General features: G+C 43.9%; 1 protein-coding gene across 1 annotated transcript in view; it reads left to right on the top strand.

The window, feature by feature from the left end:
* The window catches only part of RYR3 (ryanodine receptor 3), a 570,648-nt gene that overhangs the window by 391,715 nt on the left and 157,862 nt on the right, over positions 1–21,071 (top strand). The window contains exons 39-42 of the mRNA XM_047794870.1: positions 13,494–13,767; positions 15,745–15,859; positions 17,364–17,493; positions 18,652–18,755. Coding sequence (XP_047650826.1) covers positions 13,494–13,767; positions 15,745–15,859; positions 17,364–17,493; positions 18,652–18,755 — 623 coding nt within the window. The remainder of the gene's footprint in view (positions 1–13,493; positions 13,768–15,744; positions 15,860–17,363; positions 17,494–18,651; positions 18,756–21,071) is intronic.

Here is a 21,071-nt window from a genome sequence, read left to right as displayed (position 1 = left end):
GAGCTGAGATGAATGAGAGCTGGGTGCTTTCTTAGATGTTCAGCCACTTGCTGCAGCACCAGTGGTGGGCCCGGGGAATACATGCCTCTGGGGGAGCTGACAGCCAGTGCCCATGCATTGGGCCCCATGACACATCCTAAACAGAGCGGCTCTTTCTGGTGGCCCAGGAGCAATGCCTGATTATCTTTGCAGGCTCTGCCTTGCAGATTTTCAGAGCCTTGTCACCTTGTTCTCAACAGCATCCTTGTTCTACTGAAATGAGCCAAAAGTGGTACCAAGCGCTCAGCCTGGGCCAAAGAGGCACCAGGAAAGCTCAGCAAAATCAGCATTATGAATTTTCCAAGTCTCCTGGGAGTAGACGGTTTTAACTTTCTCCCTGCCCTTTTTCCACTAAGTAGTTGTAGGTATTTGTCCACTTTGTAATGCAGACCAGACTTTCAGCCCAGAGGAAGTTCTGGAGCATGGAGCACAGAGGGCCTGAGACGTTCTCCAGTAAATCTTCCCAGCTGAAGCCAGAGGTTGTTATTGCACCATGGACCCCCTGGCCTAGGAAGGGCTCTTTCCCCGCCAGCAATCAGGACAGTCATCAGAAAGGCCATCAAATAGCCAGAGCTCATCTCCTTGATGGAAGCGATTAGCGGTGCGCAGTGATGCTTTGATAATGGCTGCTTCCTGGCCATGGTCAGTAACCCTGGCATTTTAAGGTTTTATTTCCTCAATTTCAGGTTTTACTGTTAGTAAGAGCAAGCTGGATAATGTCATGATAGAGCCAGTTGGCATTAAAATGCAGCAGTAAAACTTTTGGTGCTCATCAGTTTAACTCGATGAAGCCATAGACATTCATTCACCATTTTAATAAATTAGCACAACCCTTTCAAAAGCTCAATGGGTCGGAGAGACACAGAATCATAGACTATTAAGCCACAAGACCCTTGACTTCCTGGAAGTGAACAGAGGCCCAGAGAGGTAAAGTAATTCAACCAAGGTCACACAGGCAGAGCTAGAACAAAGTACTCAGCACTCTTGTCATCACACCATGCTCCCATTTATTTTCTTTGAAAGGAATCTTATTTTCTTTGAAAGGAATCTTCTTCTTCTTATTGGGGAAGAATTCAAGGCTTTGGGAAAGTGACAGATCTGCCCAACTCTGAGTCAGTTAGAAAAAGAGCTAAAGCTTTGTGATTTTCAGGATTTATTTCTGAATCCATCTCAGAGTTTATTAAGAAAGCATCTACGCAATATAATATAAATGTAGCATCAATAAAGACAACTATTTTTCTGAGTATTATGAAGCTATTGAGCGTAAGCAGCTCTAACATGGTAAAGTACACGGGTTTAGATGCCAAGGTTTGAATCCAAGCTCCACCGTTTGCTAAGGATGATGTTAGGCAAGTTTCTATAACTTGTGTATGTTTTCTTATCTATAAAAATAGAAAAATAATTCCTACCCCATGGAGTAGGGGCAGGGAATATAAGAATCCAGCAAAGCAGTGCTCGGTTTAATGTTCTGGCACTTAGAAGGTGGTATACCTCTAAGCTTTTAAAGTGAATATACAAAGTGTAGGTTGTACGTGGGAATGTCACCTCCATGTTTATCATTTCAGATGCTTTCAGCAAAAAAGAACAGAAAACCTAACTCGGGTAGATTAGCTGATAAGGTACATCATTGACTGGTGTTAGCTGGTTGTTTAGAGATGGAGCCAGGCCCTGGGTTGAGTGAATCCCTTGGCTCTGCTCACTTTCCGCATCTTCTTGGTCCACGTTTCAGTTTTGCCCTTAGACGAGCAGCAGCATGGTGGCTGCAGTTGTGGACCTCACATTCATGCACTGCAGTGTCCAAGAGGAAAGTGAGAAAGTTTCTTCTGCCCTGGTGTTGGAGGCAAGGATCCTGAGATCACCATTGATTGGAGAACTTGATCACATGTCAACTCATGAACCAGTGAGTGGACCTAGGAAATAAAATATGCTGAGCACGTAGCCAACACAGCCACCTTTGGAGTGAGGTTGGGTCATATTTCATGGAGGAACATGGGCCCTAAGGTAGAGAGGCAGATATCTGTACAAAAGCAGGGTTCTTTTAGGAAGGAAGGAGGGTCAAATGGATGCTGGCTCTTTGGTCAGGAATGTTCACTATGCCATGATGGTTATCACCTTTAGCATCTTTCATTTACTCAGCAGGTGGTGTTGAGATGTAGGTGGTGCTGCCCTTGATGTTCAGAGGGAGAATAGAGGACAAAAAACGATATTCCAGGAATAGAGAATTTGCCATCCATGATGTGTATACATTGTCTAATGGGTCATAACAGTTCTACAGTAGGTGCTTCTCTGCATTTACTGTTTTTCTCATTTGACACAGGTTCTGGGCTAGATGCAGACAGACTTCCCTTGTGTCAGCAACCTTGTCATTTATTTATTCCAGTTGTCTCAGCAAAAGCCTAGAAAATCAGCTCACTCTCAGTTCCCGACGTCTTTAGTACTTGCTCACTGAGACGCCCCAATCTGATTTGGAGCTTTGGGAAAGGAGTCAAATATCCTCAACCCAAGACTTTCTCTCTGTGGGAGACTATCAGCTTCCTGCTGCTGCTATAACAAATTACCACACAAACTGAGTGGCTTAAAACAACACATCTGTTACCACCCAGCTGTGGAGGTCATGAGGCTAAAGTGGGTCAGTAGCATTTCAGTCCTTCTCAAGAGAATCCACTTCTTGCTCTTCCCAGCTTCATAAGGCCTCCTGCATTGTTTGACTAGTGACCCCTCCAGCAGAGGTCCCGTCTGACCTCTGCTTCCATCATCCCATCTACTCTGACTCTGACCATCCTGCCTCCCTCTCATAAAGGACCCTTGTGATTACACTGAGCCCACCCAGGTCATCTGGGATAATCTTCCCATCTCAAGAGCCTTAACTTCATCGCATATGCAAAGTGTCTTTGCCCTGTAAGGTAACATAGTCACAGTTTCTGAGAATTCGAAACTGAACATCTTGGCAGGCGGGAGGTGGGGGATGTATATTCAGCCTGCCACAGGGAGTAAGAAAATAGAGGTCAAAGTATACTTGTCCTCTCTACTTGGAATTGATCTACCACCTGTTATGCCCCCAGAGTATCTACAGCATACCACAGGCTGACTCTTTAATCACCTAGAATTTAAAAGTAAGTGGACATAATTTACAGCACATAATTATCTTTCTTTTCCCATTGTATGTGTGAGCATTATAAATTGCTTTCTAAGTTTAAACTATGTACAGTGCAATTTTGGGTGCTCTGTCTCCTCAATATAATCAGAACACTTTTTTCTCCCAAACTGACCCAGAGTTAAGAGCACACTCAAAGGAATGTAACAGCAGAATAGGTTTGGAATCTGTAAGCTGCAGGGATTTGCTTTGCCAGTGGCCAACATCTGCCCTTTGATAATGAGCATGTGCTTCGTCGCATGATGGTCACTTGGACTGTGGTCTAAATTTAGAGATGAAAAGATTCTTTCCAGACCTCTGAAGCCTAAAAATTTATACCTGCACCATGAGGATAAATGACCTTTCTCATTGTAGTTGGCATTGCCAAGCTGGTAATTTGACCAGTTAACAAAGAGTTATACCAAGTCGGATGGGTAACTCCCTAGAGAATTTTCTTCCCAGGTTCATAGAAGGGTGGGCTTGAATTTCTGAGGTCCAATAGTAGGTTGCAAAGCGAAAAGTGGAAGGAAATAGACAACTTACCAAAAAAAAAAAAAAATACTGCCTGGGCTCCCAAACTGATGTATTACGGCTGGCTCTAATTTAGAGACAGTCCAACCCTTTCTTCTCATGTGGAATGTCTGACTAGTCCTGAAAGTAAGTAGTGAAGTAGCTGTTTTTCTTTTAGAATATCGTTTAGTCATCAAATCTCCCTAAACAGTACAGTGCCTTCAAAATATTTCCACTCTGAGTTAGCCTGAGCAATCATTTGAAATGCAGTTTCTAGATCATATACTTGATATAGTTGCCTAAATGTGACTATCCCTAATTACAGTAATTACAAAAGTGGAGTGTGAGTCAGAATGTTAATAATTTCATAAATGAAGCCATTTATAATCATCAAGGAAACCATGTCTAGCTTCCCAAAGGCATTCTTTTTCATAGGATTTGTTTTCATTTCTCATCAGAAAAACAAGAGTTTGGTTACACATCTTTCTTCCTTTTTGAAAAGAGCACTATAACTTTTTAAAAATCCCATCAGCTGTGACCTACACCACAGCTCATGGCAACACCGAATTTTAACCCACTGAGTGGGGTTAACATCAACAGTGATTAAGTCGTGTTGATAAGTATTCTTTATGTGATGTGATGAGAATGGCACTTTGCCTCTGTATTCTTCTTCCTCCCCCAAACTCACAACTCCAATCTAATCATGAGAAAAACCTCAGACAAAGCCCAACTGAGAAACATTCTACAAAGTATCTGACCAGTCCTCCCCAAATGGTCAAGACATCAAAAACAAGTTAAATCTGAGAAACTGTCAGTCAGGAGGAGCCAAAGAGATACAAGGACTAAATGTAATGCACCTAGGATGGGTTTTGGAATAGAAAAAAGGTATTAGGTAAAAACTGAAAAAAAAAAAAAAAGCTAAATAAACTGTAAACTTTAGTTACAGTAATGTATCAGTATTGTTCATTAATTTTGACAAGTATACCATAATAAAAGATGTTAATAATCAGGAAATTAAAAAAAACAATCCCTTGAGTTGAACTATCTAGTACACTTGACAAGGCCTTTTTGAAACAGGTAAATCGGTGGATAAAAATCCTGGAGTTGAAACCAAGACTGTGGAAACAGTTTTATCCCATGGACTAGAGGTTCTGAATGGAGCCATTATCCATGTGTGTGTGTATCTGTGTCTGTGCACACATGCAAGAAAGTAGAAGGGGCCTGTATATGATAGCAAAGTCCCCACCTCACCTTCATCTTTTTCCCAAAGGCTCACCCCCTTTCAGGAGGTTTGTTTCTTATGAATACCAAAGTGTTTTTAGTCATTTCCAAAGATGAACTTAGAAAAACAACAAATGAGAAGTTTCCCTCATGGCACAGCGGAAACAAATCCAACTAGGAACCATGAGGATGTGGGTTTGATCCCTGGCCTTGCTCAGTGGGTTAAGGACCCAGCGTTGCCGTGAGCTGTGGTGTAGGTCGCAGGTGCTGCTCAGATCCTGTGTTTCTGTGGCTGTGGTGCAGGCTGGCAGCTAGCTCTGATTAGACCCCTAGCCTGGGAACCTCCATAAGCTTTGGGTGCGGCCCTAAAAAGACAAAAGAAAAAAAAAATGAATGAAATCAGTATTTAGTTATAATCATTCTTAATGTATCTGTCTTTGGTTAAGAACAGGGTTCTTATCTCAAGAATTGCTTCTCTTTACATGTTTGAAAACCTTTCCAAAATTGCAGCACTCTCCCATTGATACCAGAAAAAGAAAAGAAAAAAAAAATATCTACTATGTGAACTACTTGTGCGAATCATCTTTTGAAGGAAAATGATATTTCCAACCCTTGGAATGTCTTTTCTAGCAGATCATATCTCCCTTGGAAGGATCTTCTTTAATCTCATGATAGAACTTTTTCCTGCCTGCTTCCTTAGTCTCCATGAAATGTGGACTTATTCTAGAAACATAAAGAATTTTAGATCAAGGATTCATTCAATTTTAGGTAAAGGAAAAAAAGTAAGAAATAGAAGACCTGACCATTTCTCTCCTTCTCTGATTTCCTTTGGATTATTGTGTATAATAATCCACTCCAAATGCAATAGTTGGCATGTACTAACCCCAAACTCCCAGGTAGATATTTCTATTATATAATATATATGAAAGTAGAAGTTGTGTCTTCTTATGAATTGTCTTATTGCTAAATGTCTTGGGCCACACAGTTTTGCCCCTTACTTTGCACTGTACTTCTTCCCATGTGTGTATTTAGTTTTCCCAGCAAGACTGCTGTGGGTCATAACTGTGTTCCTAGAGAGCACTTTACTCAATTCGGGGTACCTAACAGAGCGTATCGTGCCATTAACAAGCTCATTTAGGAGTGACACAACTGAAGTACTTAGGTGAGGATAGGCAGAAAGAGGTGAGTGGCGTATGTAGCCAGAAGCCTGGATACACATGGCCTCCCCAGCAGAACCCTGCAGAGTGGTCAGCCCTGGTTTCCGGTGTTATAGAGTAAAGTCTTTGCTGAGGAGTCAGCTAATGTCGGGGACAGAGAATGTAGTGCCCCCTCTGCAGCCTGCAACCCACCTTTCTCTGTGTGCCCCATTGTACCGACTGCAGCCAGACTGCCGAAGGCCTGGCAGCCTCGGTGCCACAGATACTTGGCTCCCTCCTTGCTCTGAAGATGACTGATCTTCAACCCAAATTGAAGACGGAAGCATTTAGGGCCCGTCAGGCTGGCGAGGAAACCCTTTGGCGATGAATGAATAATGCCCGGGCCCCTTGCTGACTGCTGGGATTCAATTTTCAAAGTAATGATTCTTTAATTCTCACTTTTTTTCTCCAGTCTGTGGGGCTTCCCACCTGGGAGGTATGGGGTTGTTTATATCTCAAAATCACCCCTCCTACCTCTTGATGTGGCCTCCTGTTTGTCTTCTGGAGTAGGATATCTTTTTAAAGGTTTCCAGTCCTTTGGTTGAAGATTGCTCAGCCTTTAGTTGTGAATTTTGTTGTTTTTAGGAGAGAAGTTGAGCTCCAGTCCTTCTATTCTGCCATCTTAATCCCATCTCCCCTAATCCTCACTTTATTTCTCAGTGTGAGCTGTCTTACTCTTATTTAATCTACCTCCCATCCAGAAACAAACAGAGGAAGCTTCCTAAGCTGCAGTTGTCAAGGTTCAGGTCAGAGGTACTTGATTAAATAACATAGCCTAATGGAACAGGATTTTATCTTAACTGGAGGGAGAGCTTTGCTTTCCAATCACAGCCATCACCTAATATAGGCCCTTTTGAGAGACCAGTGATTCTCTTAACTTTTTGGTCTTAAGACCCCTTTATGCTCTTAAAAAATGACCTAGGATCCCAAAATGCTTCTGTGGTTATAACTAAGAGTTTGGGGTTAGTAAAATGCAAACTATTGCATTTGGAGTGGATAAGCAATGAGATCCTGCTGTAGAGCATAGAGAATTAGATCTAGTCACTGGTGATGGAACATGCTGGAGGATAATGTGATAAAAAGAATATATATATATATATGAATGGGTCACTTTGCTGTACAGTAGAAATTGACAGAACATTGTAAATCAACTATAATAAAAAAATAAAAATCTTTAAAAAATGAATTGGAATTTAAATCTGAGAAACTTTAAAAATATTTGTTAATTCATTTAAAAATAATACAATTATGCTTAATGAATAAGTCAGAGAAAGACAAATACTGTATGTCATAACTTATATGTGGAATCTAAAAAGTAAAACAATGAATATAATGAAAAGGAAGGGACTCACAGAGCTAGAGAACAAACTAGTGGTTACCAGTGGGGAGAGGCAAGATAGAGGTAGAGGATTAAGAGGTACAAACCACATAGGGAGTTCCCCTTATAGTTCAATGAAAACAAATCCGACTAGTATCCGTGAGGGTGCAGTTTCAATCCCTGGCCTTGCTCAGTGGGTTAATAATCCAGTGTTGCCATGAGCTATGGTATAGGTCGCAGACTCAGCTCAGATCCCTTGGTCATGGGGCTGTGTTGTAGGCCAGCAGCTGTAGCTCCAATTCGACTCAACCCCTAGCCTGGCAATTTCCATATGCCACAGGTGCAGCCCCAAAAAGCAAAAAACAAAAACAACAAAAACCAAAAAAACTAAATAAGCTACAAGGATATATGACCCAGGGAATGTAGCCAATATTTTATAATAACTTTAAATGGAGTATACTCTATAAAAGCATTGAATCACTGTGTTGTACACCCGAACCTAATGTAATATTGTAAATCAACTATACTTCAGTAAGTAAAAGATAAATAATAAAAATAAAAATAACCCATTCCATGCTACAAAAATAACATACCTCTATGGAAAACAACTAAATTTTTCAAAATTAAAAAAGAAGAGTGACATTGTTTTGCATTTTTATTTCTGTATTTATTTTTGTCTTTTTAGGGCTGCACCCGCGGCATATGGAGGTTCCCGGGCTGGGGTCGAATTGGAACTGTAGTCACCAGCCTACACCACAACCATAGCAATGCCAGATCTGAGCCGCATCTGTGACTTAAACCACAGCTCACAGCAATGCCGAATCCTTACCCCACTGACTGAGGCCAGGGATTGAACCTGCATCCTCATGGATACTAGTCAGTTTTGTTTCCGGGGAGCCATGACGGGATCTCCTGTTCTGCATTTTTATAAATCTCTTAGGTCTGATTTAAAAGATAGCTGGATTCTTATATCTGGTTAAAAAACAGAAAGAAAATTGACCTCAAACAGGACAGGAGAGGTGTGTTGTAGTAGCCTTTTCAGGTCATTGTGGATATTCTTTTGTACTGTGTCAAAAGTTTCTCATGAGTTAATTGCCATGTAGAATCTGAAATTGTATTAAAGAAATGTTTGTATTTGGTTATATAATAATCCATTGGTCTATCTTGTTTTCCTAGACATGACAGACTTCTTTCATTTTTAAGAAAATAGCCATAGGTTACTCAAGTGTGATTAACCATAGTTTGTCTGGTGTTAAATGGAGTCTTTTACCTGTGATGTTTCTGTAACATCATGCATCAGTCATTGGGAAATTATTGGTTCACCGAATTACACAGTGCTTTCAAATATTGACACATTTTATTATAAGATATTTTTAAATCACATTCACTAATATCAGCAAGTTAATCAGAAGAGTATTTAACTATTGGCAAGCTGTTAAGTTCACAGTAGCAGATAAACATTTTCTGAAACTCCAATTTTCACTTGAAAGCTCAAATTTTAAACTTGGTAACAGGTACTATCAGTTGTTTTCCTTGAAGTGACAGGCTTCTTTCATTGTTAAGAAAGTAGCCTTGGGTTACTCAAGTGTGATTAACCGTAGTTTGTCTGGCGTTCTTTTAATTAAAATGGCATTCCATGAAATAAGTGGCTTGTTCAGCTCATAACAGTCATTTGAGTGTTTTTCCTCAGGAAAACCATTGATCTTTGATGTACTATTGAAATGCTTTAGGCATGCTTCCCATTTCATCACACAGGATATTAAAAAGATGTATACTCAAGAGTTTATTGTTAATAAAGTTAATAATTTTTTTATTTCCTTCGAGACATTCCTCTGTGACCCTGAGCAGTTTTCTTGGGATATGGTGATACAGAATAGAGGCTGGTGCTGCTGATTTGATTCATGCTTTTGTACCATCAGTGCTGCTATCCACCCAATGGAAAAGGCAAATAACATCTTAGAATCATTATGAAATTACAATAGGCCTTGCAAACTACCCAAAGGGTCCTGGAGACCCCAGGGGTCTGTGGACCACACTTTTATAGCTACTGGCATAGATAGAATGAGAGTTACCCCTTATTAAGCCCACAGTGTGTGCCAGACATGGTTATATGCATTAATTATTTTAATCCTCAGAGGTACAGATACATGGTGAGCCTACCGAATTCTAGAAAATGTATTGTTTTTAACCTCTCTACCCTGGTTCATTTATGCTGCTCTGCCGCTGGTTCATGGGAGCTAATTAAAATCTGCAGAATTTTCAACAGTATTGCTTCCAGGGGTACAAAGCTCCATTTTCTCAGTCCCAGATGTGTTTAGACCTTTAAAAATTCATGATTCAGCCTTGGTTTGCTTGGTGGGTGCTAGGTCTCTAGCATACGTCAAGCCACAAAATAGGCCATGCTTCTCAGGAGGTCTTGAGAATGTTTCCCCCACACCCCTAGTTCTCTTTCTTCTCATAGTTATTCTTCCCCTCACTTTCTGGACCTTGGCCTCACAATCTGAAACCCCATCCAACAAAAATGGCCTTAAATATCATGCCTTCCACCGAATTACATCTGCCCATCAATGCGCAATGGTGAGGTGTTTTTTTTATGTTGAGATCTTAGGGTGACATTTTTTAAACTGAGCATTAGCTTGGCCACACACAGATAATTGTTTATCCTGTTGTCTCATCCAAACTTTGAAGGCTGGCCTGTACGAAGGATCCATGGAGTATTTTCTACTCTGTCCTTTCAGGTTAAAGAGCTGTTGCCTTTCCCATTTGCCTTCTAGTCAGGTGTGTTTTTCTGGGAAGGTTCCATTTTCTAGGCTATAAATGTTGATTTGAATTGATAAAGCACTGTGTGGCTAAGAGCTCTCACCAAATCCTGAATTAATCTGAAAGCCAGGTGAAGGGAAAGCTAATATTTGCTTGGTTTTATTATGACTCTATAAAACTCCCTGTTGGAAAGAGAATGGTCCTGGAGTTCCCATTGTGGCTCAGTGGATTAAGAACCTGATATAGGTTCTTAACCATGAGGATGCGGGTTCGATCCCTGGCCTCAATCAGTGGGTTAAGATTGCAGCATTGCCACAAGCTGCAGCATAGGTCGCAGATGAGGCTCAGATCCGGCGTCGCTGTGGCTGTGGCATAGCCCGGCGGCTGCAGCTCTGATTCAGCCCCTAGCCTGGAAACTTCCATATGCCACAGGTGCGACTCTGATGGTTAGTGTTCCTGTGTGGCAGTGACTGTTGTGATGTATATTACCTCTGCAGAGATTTTCACTGTAAGTGCTGAGAACTGTAGTTTTTTCAGGTCAAACACAGGCTGAAGAGGGAACTGTACTTACAGGACTAGAGAAACTTATGAGGGTCTATAGTTTTTGTCCTGCTTTTATTCCTGAGTGTGACTGTTTGGTAAAAGAAACGGGGACGTATACATTGGCTACTGGGAAAACAAGTTACTGAGAGGAGCACAGGCTTAGACCATAAATAACTTTTCTCCCCAAGAGAGTACAGATATTATCTAACCTAACAGATATTAGTCAGCAATCCCTGCCTAGTGAGATCTCTTAAGAACATCTTTTAACTGTGCTTCTCTCTGCCTTGGGTATCCTTTTTCAAGTTTTTCAGCTTATGTCTCCCGTTTGAACCTAAAACACCCACAGGGCTGATAGACACAGCAGTAAGTTAAATTAATCCTTTACATCTAGATCTCTTCTGAAGCTTTGGTAACGAAGTTCTATTTTTATATCCTTAAGATGAGCCAAGACTGTATGTAGAGCAGACATCTGCCATATTTAGTGACATGAAGGTAGAAAACTAGATTGTTAAAGATGTCACACGGGCTAGACAAAGCACCCCTCGGAGTTTATCCCCCATCCTTTCAGTGATGAACTGTGTGACCTTCGTTGTCCCCTGAGCTCTAACTTTATCACTGGGTCCGAATTAAGGACCTTGGTGCCATTCACACCTTGCAGGAATGTGAATAGGCAGATCCAGACTTGGATGCAGTTATAAGAGCAGCATCTCTCACCTCTGTCATGGCATCTTCTGAGAATGTGTATGACACGGAGAAGGATGAGCAGACATTCTGGCAGCATCCCCTTCCACTTCAACCTCCTGCTCAGATCTGCCTCTCTCTTTTGGTCATGCTCCTTACCAGTGCCCATCAACACCTCTCAGGGGCCATTCGGTTCATCCTGTGAAAGTCCCAGAGCTGGTTTAAGTCCTACTTCAGCCGTCTTTCTTTTCTTTTTTTTTTTTTTTTTGTCTTTTCTCCTTTTCTGGGGCCACTCCCACGGCATATGGAGGTTCTCAGGCTAGGGGTCTAATCGGAGCTGTAGCCACCGGCCTACACCACAGCCACAGCAATGCGGGATCTGAGCCGCCAGATCCTTAACCCACTGAGCAAGGCCAGGGATCGAACCCGCAACCTCATGGTTCCTAATCAGATTTGTTAACCACTGAGCCATGACAGGAACTCCTCAGCCATCTTTCTTTTACTTGGGCAGCCAGTAGTGTTTCTGTGCAACCACCATGAACCCTGATAAGTTCTGAATTCAGAGTCATACTGTTTTCTCCCTTGATGCTTGTGAAAGTAGTCCCTGATGCATCGTCGGCTGACTCCTGCCAGAGCTCCAGGACAGCACAGTCAGTTCAGTGGAGGATGGTCAGATAGCCAGTTGCAAAGACTTTGGACCTAATACAGTGTTCTCAGCCCACTTCTCTCCATGCCTAATGGATTTGTTATGTTTATGTCATCTAAAATATATTTTAAAATTCTTGAATCAATGGCATGATTTACTCAGTTCATGGGATGTGGTGTCTGTAAAATACTTGGAGAATAGGGAGTTCTCTTGTGGCACAGTGGGTTAAGGATCCAGTGTTGTCACTGCTGTGGTGCACATTCAGCCCCTGGCCTGGGAACTTCCACATGCTATAGGTATGGCAAAAAAAAAAAAAAACCTAAAGAATAGTTTTTATGATGCAAAAATCCCAGTGCTTAATAGTGCTTTACTCTAAAGAAGCAGAGAACAATGTCTTCTCTTGCCTTGGTGCACCCCAAAATCACACACTCCCCATTCCATTCCATGGTGCTTAAACACACACTCATGGTAGTGTGTATACATTGTATTATAAAATAAAGATAGGAGTTCCCACTATATGGTGCAGCAGAAATGAGTCCAACTGTATCCATGAGGATGTGGGTTTGATCTCTGGCCTCACTCAGTGAGTTGGGGGTCCAGTGTTGCTGTGAGTTGTGGTGTAGTTCCCAGACGTGGCTTGGATCTGGCACTGCTGTGGCTGTGGTGTAGGCTGGCAGCTATAGCTCTGATTTGACCCCTAGCCTGGGAACCTTCAAGTCAAAATAAAAATGTAAAGAAACATCTTGTGAGCACCCTGAAGGCAAGAACAGAGTCTTACTTTTCTACATCCAGCAGCGTTCAAATTTCGTTTAATCAAAATAGCATATTTAGCACCTTCAATTCAAAGGGAGGGTAGTCTTTTCTTGTAGTATGGCTCACACACCTACCTTTTTTTTTTCCTTTTCACTGCCGAACCTATGGCATATGGAAGTTCCCAGATCAGGGATGGAATTGAAGCTGCAGCTACACACTACACCACAGCCATGCAACACAGGCATCTGTGACCTATGCTGCACCTTGTGGCAATGCCAGATCCTTAACCCACAGAGCAAGGCCAGGGATCAAGCTCACATCCTCACCGATACTATGTTGGGTTCTTAACCCACGAGCCACAACAGAATGCCTAACTTACCTTTTGGTGATATATTCTATTTCTTTACATGTCATATCCCACCCTTAAAAAATAATTTTTTGAGTTTCCTTGTGGCTCAGTGGGTAAAGGATCTGGAGTTGTTGGGTTACTGCCATGGTGCAGGTTTGATCCCTGGTCCTGGACCTTCTGCTTGCTGTGGGTTACAGAAGAAAAAAAAAAAAAGGAAAAAGAAAAAGAATTTTTGAGGCTTGCCCAGCTGATGATGTGTGTTGTCACTGAGTAAAGTGGTGGAGGTGCTCAGCTCTCCTGAGCCTCCACTGCCATAGGACCGGTCGTTCCTCTTGTCCTTCCAGCAACGCTGAAGGAGCTCATCTCGCAGACCATGATCCGCTGGGCCCAGGAGGACCAGATCCAGGATGCCGAGCTGGTCCGAATGATGTTCAACCTCCTACGGAGGCAGTATGACAGCATTGGGGAGCTGCTGCAGGCGCTGCGGAAAACCTACACCATCAGCCAGGCCTCTGTGAGCGACACCCTCAGCCTGCTGGCCGCCCTGGGCCAGATCCGCTGCTTGCTCAGCGTGCGGATGGGCAAAGAGGAGGAGCTGCTCATGATCAACGGGCTGGGGTAGGTCATCCCGAGCTTGCGTGGAGAGGTTTGCACAGGGGCCGGTGGGAAACCCGGTTCACTTGCTACGTGGCTGTTCCGGAATCGAATTGTGTAAAATGCCCACGTGCCCCCATGCAGATTTCACTCACCTTGGGATCATATCTTTGCAAAATTGTTTCCTTCGGCAACCTGAGAGACCAGATCCGTGGGCCACTCAAGGTGAAGGATATGGCCAGAAGTGGGAGGAGTCTTGGAGAAAAGCCATTATTTAGTTTGAATCTGATAAAAATAGCCCCAAAATTCAGAGGATGGGGCACTGTGTTCAACCCAGTAAGAGTACTTGCTCTTTGGAGCACTTGAGCTTTTTGACTGAGAATCTTCTGCAACTTCCCTCTGAAAAATGACGGCCTGATTTATCCCTTTCTTGGGACTAATGTAGAGTCGTTTTTGTCCGTTCTTCCAGACACCTTGCCCCATGACAATAGCTCCTGGCTTTTCCTTAGAAGCCATGTCACCAGAAAGATCACATTTTATTTGTTTATTTTTATTTTCATTATTTAACTTTTTAAATTTTTAAATGCTACTTTCCATTTACAATGATTACAGAATATTGACTGTCTCCCCCATGTTACGCAATACATCCTTGAGCCTATCCTACACCCAGTAGTTTGTACCATCCCCCTAACCTGTTATTGCCCTTCCCACTGGTAACCATTGGTTTGTCCTCTATGTCTGTGAGTCTGCTTATTTGTTGTTATATTCACTAGTTTGTTGTAATGTTTAATATTCCACATGTAAATGATATCATACAGTATTTGCCTTTCTCTGACTTATTTCACTTAGCATATACCCTCCAAGTCCATCCATGATGCTGCAAATGGCAAATTTTTGTTTTTTTTTAATGACTGAGTAGTATTCCTTGTGTGTGTGTGTGTACCACAAGATTGCACTTTAGACATCAGAAAGATTTCCTTATTAGTTATTGAGGTTCCATTTTGCAGATGAGAAAGCTGAATCCCAGAAAGTTTTGCTGACCAACCCACAGTTTTACTTGGTTAAAATCAAGGACTAAAACTACAGCCTTCTTACTGCTGGATATTCCATCCCACCACCCTGGGCCAGCAAACTAAAGGAGCATCAGCAAGGCCCAGAATAGGAATTTTGAGAATACCTGGTGGGGAAGGGGAAGTCTAGGGAGTACATGCATTCTTTAAATTCATTTCCAAAATGAAATCTTATAGTAGAGATCAAGAGATTTTATGGACGAAGAAGAAAAGCTGGAGAATTAGCCTCTCCTCCAGCCCTTGCTATAGACACAGCTGCACTAAAGACTCTGAACAGCTGTAGCGCTCAGGGGGAGGGGTATGGTTAGAGTAACCACCCAGAAGTGATTAGACAGCCAGGTCATAAGCTGCTTCTGGATATTGATTCACCTGCAGCTTTATTATTTATTTACAATTATTTATTATTATGAATTTGTGTTGAATAACTTAAAAGCATAATTCTTTTTATGTTTCATTGATCTTTGTGCACTGCTGTCCAAAAATGTCGTTGGTGTCTAGTACACAATTGCCCTAAGAAAAGGGCACAGCCCTGTCAGTTGGGTAACTGAAGTACATAGAGACATAGATATAAGAGAAGAAAAAATATAGAAGGCCTGTAGTACACAGAGGAAGAGAGATCCAGTGATTTGGGCTGTCACAAAGCAATCACAAGCAAAAAGACCAAGGGACCACTGTTTAATGTCATTAGAAGGAACTATTTCAAAGAAAGAGTATACTTAGTAGACATAAAGAAGCACAGAATATTCCTATCAGCTAAAAAAGTCCCTCCACATATATTCCCACTAACCTAGTACCTTCTGAGCATCTTTCCAGCCCATCACATACATTACTTCACCCCAAGTGTGTTTGTGCATTTGTGTGTTCTCACCCCTGAATTTTCATAGCATTGAAATAAGTAAGTGCTGACATCTCTCTCTGATTTGTACCCTAGAGACATAATGAACAATAAGGTGTTTTACCAGCACCCCAACCTCATGCGAGTCCTTGGCATGCACGAGACAGTGATGGAGGTGATGGTGAACGTGCTGGGTACAGAGAAATCTCAGGTAATGCTCCAAGGAGAATTTAATCAGAACTTAGCCCTGGACAGGGGCACATGAGGTGACCTCTTCACAGCCAGTGCCCATCGCCTCAGCGATCCTTCCTAGGGAAGGGAAGGGACACACATAAACCCAGGAAGGACGCAGGAGATGGGGTCCAGCAAGTGTAAGAGCTCTTCTCATTCATTCCACTGGGCTGCTCAGTCTCCCTCCTCTACTTTGCAGCCCTGCTCCTTCCCAAATGGAATTCCTCCTGGTTCCACTTAGGAGCCTGGTGTGTTTGGTGCCATGTCAGGAGAAGGCTGTTCTACAGTTTTCATAACAGTCCTGGCAATGTTCCCACTGCAGTGTGCATGTTTCCTCTGTGAGCCAAGTTCCTGACATCAGATTTCCTGGCCAGCACCCCCATAAGGAACCTGCTATCTGAGGGGAGTCCTGCTGGCAAGGGGAAGGGAGTGCAGATAGGGCCCACCTATGCATGTGTCCCAACGTGTATGGGTCCTTCTCAGAGTCAGAGAGCTTCTGAAGGCAGTAGATAAGGTACGTTTTCAAATGTTGGAAATTCCAAAGTGTTGGGTCCTAGGAAAGCAGTTCCACCCGTATTGACAGGCAGGGCTTGTAAGGGAAGAACGAGCCAAGCTCACTTTCCTCCTCACTTGCTTCCTTCTGATCTCTTGGGAAAGGGGACTCTCTCCAGAAGATCCTGGAGCAAATGTCTGGATGCCTCAGCAAGTGGGTAGAATAGCTTTCAGAACCTCCCTTTCTTGGAACGCCCTCCATGATTCTCCAGGCAGAAATCAAGGGCTTTCTAGGATCCCGAGCCAAGGTTAACACAGACACCATTTACAGAGCATTATGGAATCAAACATAAGATGTGGTCAGGCCCTAGAGACGCTAATTACTGTGTTAAGCAGAGAAGCGAAGCACTATCCATGGTAATAGAAGTTGGCCTCTCAGTGCTAAATTGTAAGAATCGAGTTACGAATGCTATAGGAGCCATAGGAGAGTAGGTTGTCCAGGACAGAAGTAATTGGGGAAGGCTCACAGTCTGAGAGGGTGATGGTCTGGAGGCCTCTACAACTGTAGAGGCCAATCTATACCCAAAGGACTGGGGTTTGATATAGTGCTCAGTCTCATTTGTCTGTGATCACCCAGCTCCCTTTCTGTCCACTCCCTTCCAAGTTAGAAACTGAAGTCTGATGGAGGATTGTACAGTTTCTCCTGCCACCTAAGATGACTGGGATTCGGGTTTGACATCTATTTTCTTTTAAAGAAGCATGCTTTGGGAACTGTAATTAGCTCTCAATATTTTTAGAAGCCTCTTCTCAAGTGTGTACTCTCTGTCCCTCCTATGAATAAGTCTTGGAACAAACTAGACATAAGGAGACAATTCATTTTCCAAACTGTTCACAGCTTGCAAGACGTCAACTTAAGACTCTTGGAAATCAGCCTGTCCAGAAAGGCCTCACGATAGATTCTTTTCCTTGGCACTTTCTACTCCTCCCTACAGATTGCCTTTCCAAAGATGGTTGCTAGCTGTTGCCGCTTCCTTTGCTACTTCTGTCGAATCAGCCGGCAAAATCAGAAGGCCATGTTCGAGCACCTGAGTTACCTGCTGGAGAATAGCAGTGTTGGCCTAGGTAGGTCACGTTCTAATTCTGCATTTGGCTCAGAGGTTACCCTCCCCCTGCTGACCACTTGGGCGGTAAAGGGAAAGTCACATGCATGCTATGGTATTTTAAAATGTAAGAGGGAACCCTGCCTGATCTAAAAACAGGTGAGATAATAATACCCTCTCTTTGCTCTCCAACCCAAGTAGAGAAGTTGCTACCAGCCAGCTCTGGCGACAGATTTGTGTTGGCATGGTCACACAGTTTTGCCTCCTCTCTCTGGGGACCAGTGGCTCACAGTTTGTGAAATGCTGCCTGAGACTGGATAGAGTCTGGAGACACAGCTCCTCCCAGCACATTCAGCTGACCAGGGAGCCGTGCTAATGAGACCAAGGTCATGGGTCCAATCCCTTCTCTACAGGCTGGCTACAGGCTGCATGTCTGCCTCATTGGCCAACCAGCCAGTGCTTTCATAGCTGCCAAGCAAACTGGCCAAGAGCAACCATGGATAGTGTAAATCCATCACCACAACTAGAAAATCAATGCAGGCATATGCCTTACTCACTGTTTTGGATGTAAACCCGATGTATTTGTAGAAGATTCAAATGCACACATTATGTGCATATGAATCTGCAGCCTCGGGTTTCCTGTTTCTCAGGTGCAAGCTTAGGCTACCAACCTTTTTGTAAGATTCCTACCTGGAGTTTTTCTCACTTCTAGCCTAAGAACCCAATAATGGAAAAATGAAAGACAGCATTGGTGACCTGACGTAACCATATGCGCTAATGCTGTTTGAAGCTAATTTTAAACTCTAAGTGGTGACCCCAGAAACAGCCAACTTAGGTAAGCTTAGCTGGTCAAGTGACATCTGAGACTTGTGAATGAAATGCAGGCCCAAGAACTTTCGTGTTAGAAAAGCACTTTAAAATACATAGTCCCAGCTGATCCTGTGAACTGATTTTCTAACTTAAGCCATATTCACAATCAGTAATGAGTGTGGGGACCAAGGATCTCAAACAGAGCGTTTCTTAAACTGGATGGGCAGCCCCCGCCCCCTCAGAAAACCTGCGATGTGACCCAAGTTTTGTGTTTGCTGCCCTCTCCTGACCATTAATGGGCACTGCAACTCAGCTCAGCACTGAGTGGCCTTTTTCTCCCTTTCTCTCTCCTTCTCTCCTCCTTCTTCAGCCTCCCCTTCGATGAGAGGATCCACCCCACTGGATGTGGCTGCTTCCTCTGTGATGGACAACAATGAGTTAGCTCTGGGCTTGGAGGAGCCAGACCTCGAGAAGGTAACTGGCCCTGGGGAGACACTGTGCCTGTAGCACAGCCAGGCCAAGGAGAAGCCGACCAGAGGCTGGGTCTCCATCAGAGCCTCTTTAGCTTAGGACCAGAGCATCTTCTGTGGGCTCACCAGCTCCACTGGCCTGGACATGTGGACAAGTGTTCTTTGTGTGTGACAGCCTAGACTCTCTGGTTTACATGGAACCCTATCAGAGACCTGTGGTTCCTGATAAAGTTCTGGGGCACAGAATTTTAGGTTTATGCACTAAAAGGAAAGAGCCATGACAGAAGACTGTAAACTCAGTGTAAATGTAAAGAATACCTCCATGTGTCCTCTCTGTGGACAGTGAGACAGAACTGAGCTGCCGTACATCGGAGCTGTGAGCTGCACTCCTGGTGGTGGTGGTGACTGAAGGGGCGTGCCTTGCCTACCTCTTTGCCCATCTTTTTGTTAGTTCCCAGGCTAGGGGTCATATCAGAGCTATGCTGCCGGCCTACGCTGCAGCCACAACAACACAGGATCCAAGCCACATCTGCAACCTACACCACAGCTCACGGCAATGCCAGATCCTTATCCCACTGAGCAAGGCCAGGGATCAAACCCATATCCTCATAGATCCTAGTCAGATTCATTTCTGCTGTGCCACAACAGGAACTCCTTGTTGTCGGGATGGCTGATGAGATTGGCTGGCAGTGTGCTTTCTGAGTGTGGAGAAGAGCAATCTAACGGGAGTTGGGGAGGGTGAGGAAAAGGTCACCCACTGTGTGGTGGGTTTGGGGGTGCATCAGAGAGGTCACATGACCTTGACAAGGGGATCAGGAAAGGTGCTCAGCAAAGACATGACCCAGAAGGTGGGCAGAGCTACTCAGACACATTGTGGGGAAGCCTGTGCCAGGTGTGTTTGAAGTTCAGGGAGGAGAGTGGTGTGCTTGAAATTGCAGAAGTTGGATGTGACCAGGGCCCTGAGTGTTTGCAGGGAGTGGCAAGCAGTGAGGACGAGTGGAAAGGAATGGTTCTTACGCTACTGCTACTGTTAATAACACAAGTCCACACTCCTATGGAAGCACTGTGCCTGGCCCCACTCGAAATGAACTCACATGACCCTCAGGACAAGCCTTTTTATTGTTGCCCCTGTTAAAGGATAGGAAACTGAGACCCAGAGAGAGTAGGTGACACCTCAGTGTCCAGGGTGTGTAAGTGTCAGGCCAGGCCTCAGAGGAATTGGGCTCCGAGGCCGTGCTCTCACCTATTAGATTATGGGAGCTCATTGTAGAGCCAAGAGCCATGGAAACCCCTGGAGGCTTTAAGCAGAGGAACAGCACAACACAATCTGTATGTTGGAAAACATGTCCTGGTTTCATTAAGAACTGCTTGGAAAAGAAACAAGACAACCTCCCCCCATACACACAGGGACTCAGGTGCCCAGCAGCATATTGCATGATTGCCATTCCATGAATGCCCAGTATTCCTGGACTCTGCCGCTGGTGGGTCAGTCAAACTCACTATTCATACACTTCAACAGCAATAAGCATCACAGTGTTTGTTCAGGTGTTGTGATGCTAACCAGCACCTGCATTTAAAAGTAGTTAATGGTTCTCTTACAACAAGGCAGGGCCACTGGGCTCCATGCTCACCACCCCACCCTCAGCCCCAGATCAGCTGTGCACGTGACACGGCTGGACCAGGACCTTGAGCTCCCTCCACAGATGCAAGATTTGTTAAGTGGAGGCTTGGGAGGCTGGGAGAGGGATGATGGCGGGTTGCTGCTGCCTTTGCAAGTGGCTCAGCACAGTGCACAGAATTTATTCAGACCAGTGTCAGGAAGCAACCTGAGTGTGGTGCCTGGAGGGAGAAGAGGCAGGACCTGTGAAGGCTGCTATTCCGCCTTTCTGTCCGTCACAACAGAAGTCACGCCTGAGACTGAACAGCAATATGCATGCACGTGCATGCACATACGCACAGGCACACACACACAGGCACACACATGAGAGACACAAGCACTTATTTTTGTGGCCAATGAAATGTCCTGCACCCATAACCTTGAAAACTGCTTAATTCCTGCCTATCAATGTTTTTCCTGGCAATTTTCTTTTGTCTTTTTGCCATTTCTAGGGCTGCTCCCATGGCATACAGAGGTTCCCAGGCTAGGGGTCCAATCAGAGCTGCAGACGCCGGCCTATGCCAGAGCCACAGCAACGCGGAATCCAAGCCACGTCTGTAACCTACACCACAGTTCACGGCAACGCCGGATCCTTAACCCACTGAGCAAGGCCAGGGACCAAACCTGCAACCTCATAGTTCCTAGTCGGATTCGTTAACCACT

The sequence above is a fragment of the Phacochoerus africanus genome, chromosome 9 (genome assembly GCF_016906955.1).
Source record: "Phacochoerus africanus isolate WHEZ1 chromosome 9, ROS_Pafr_v1, whole genome shotgun sequence".
NCBI lineage: Eukaryota > Metazoa > Chordata > Mammalia > Artiodactyla > Suidae > Phacochoerus > Phacochoerus africanus.
Note: the sequence above shows the minus strand (reverse complement) of the source record. Positions and strands in the feature narration are given on the sequence as shown.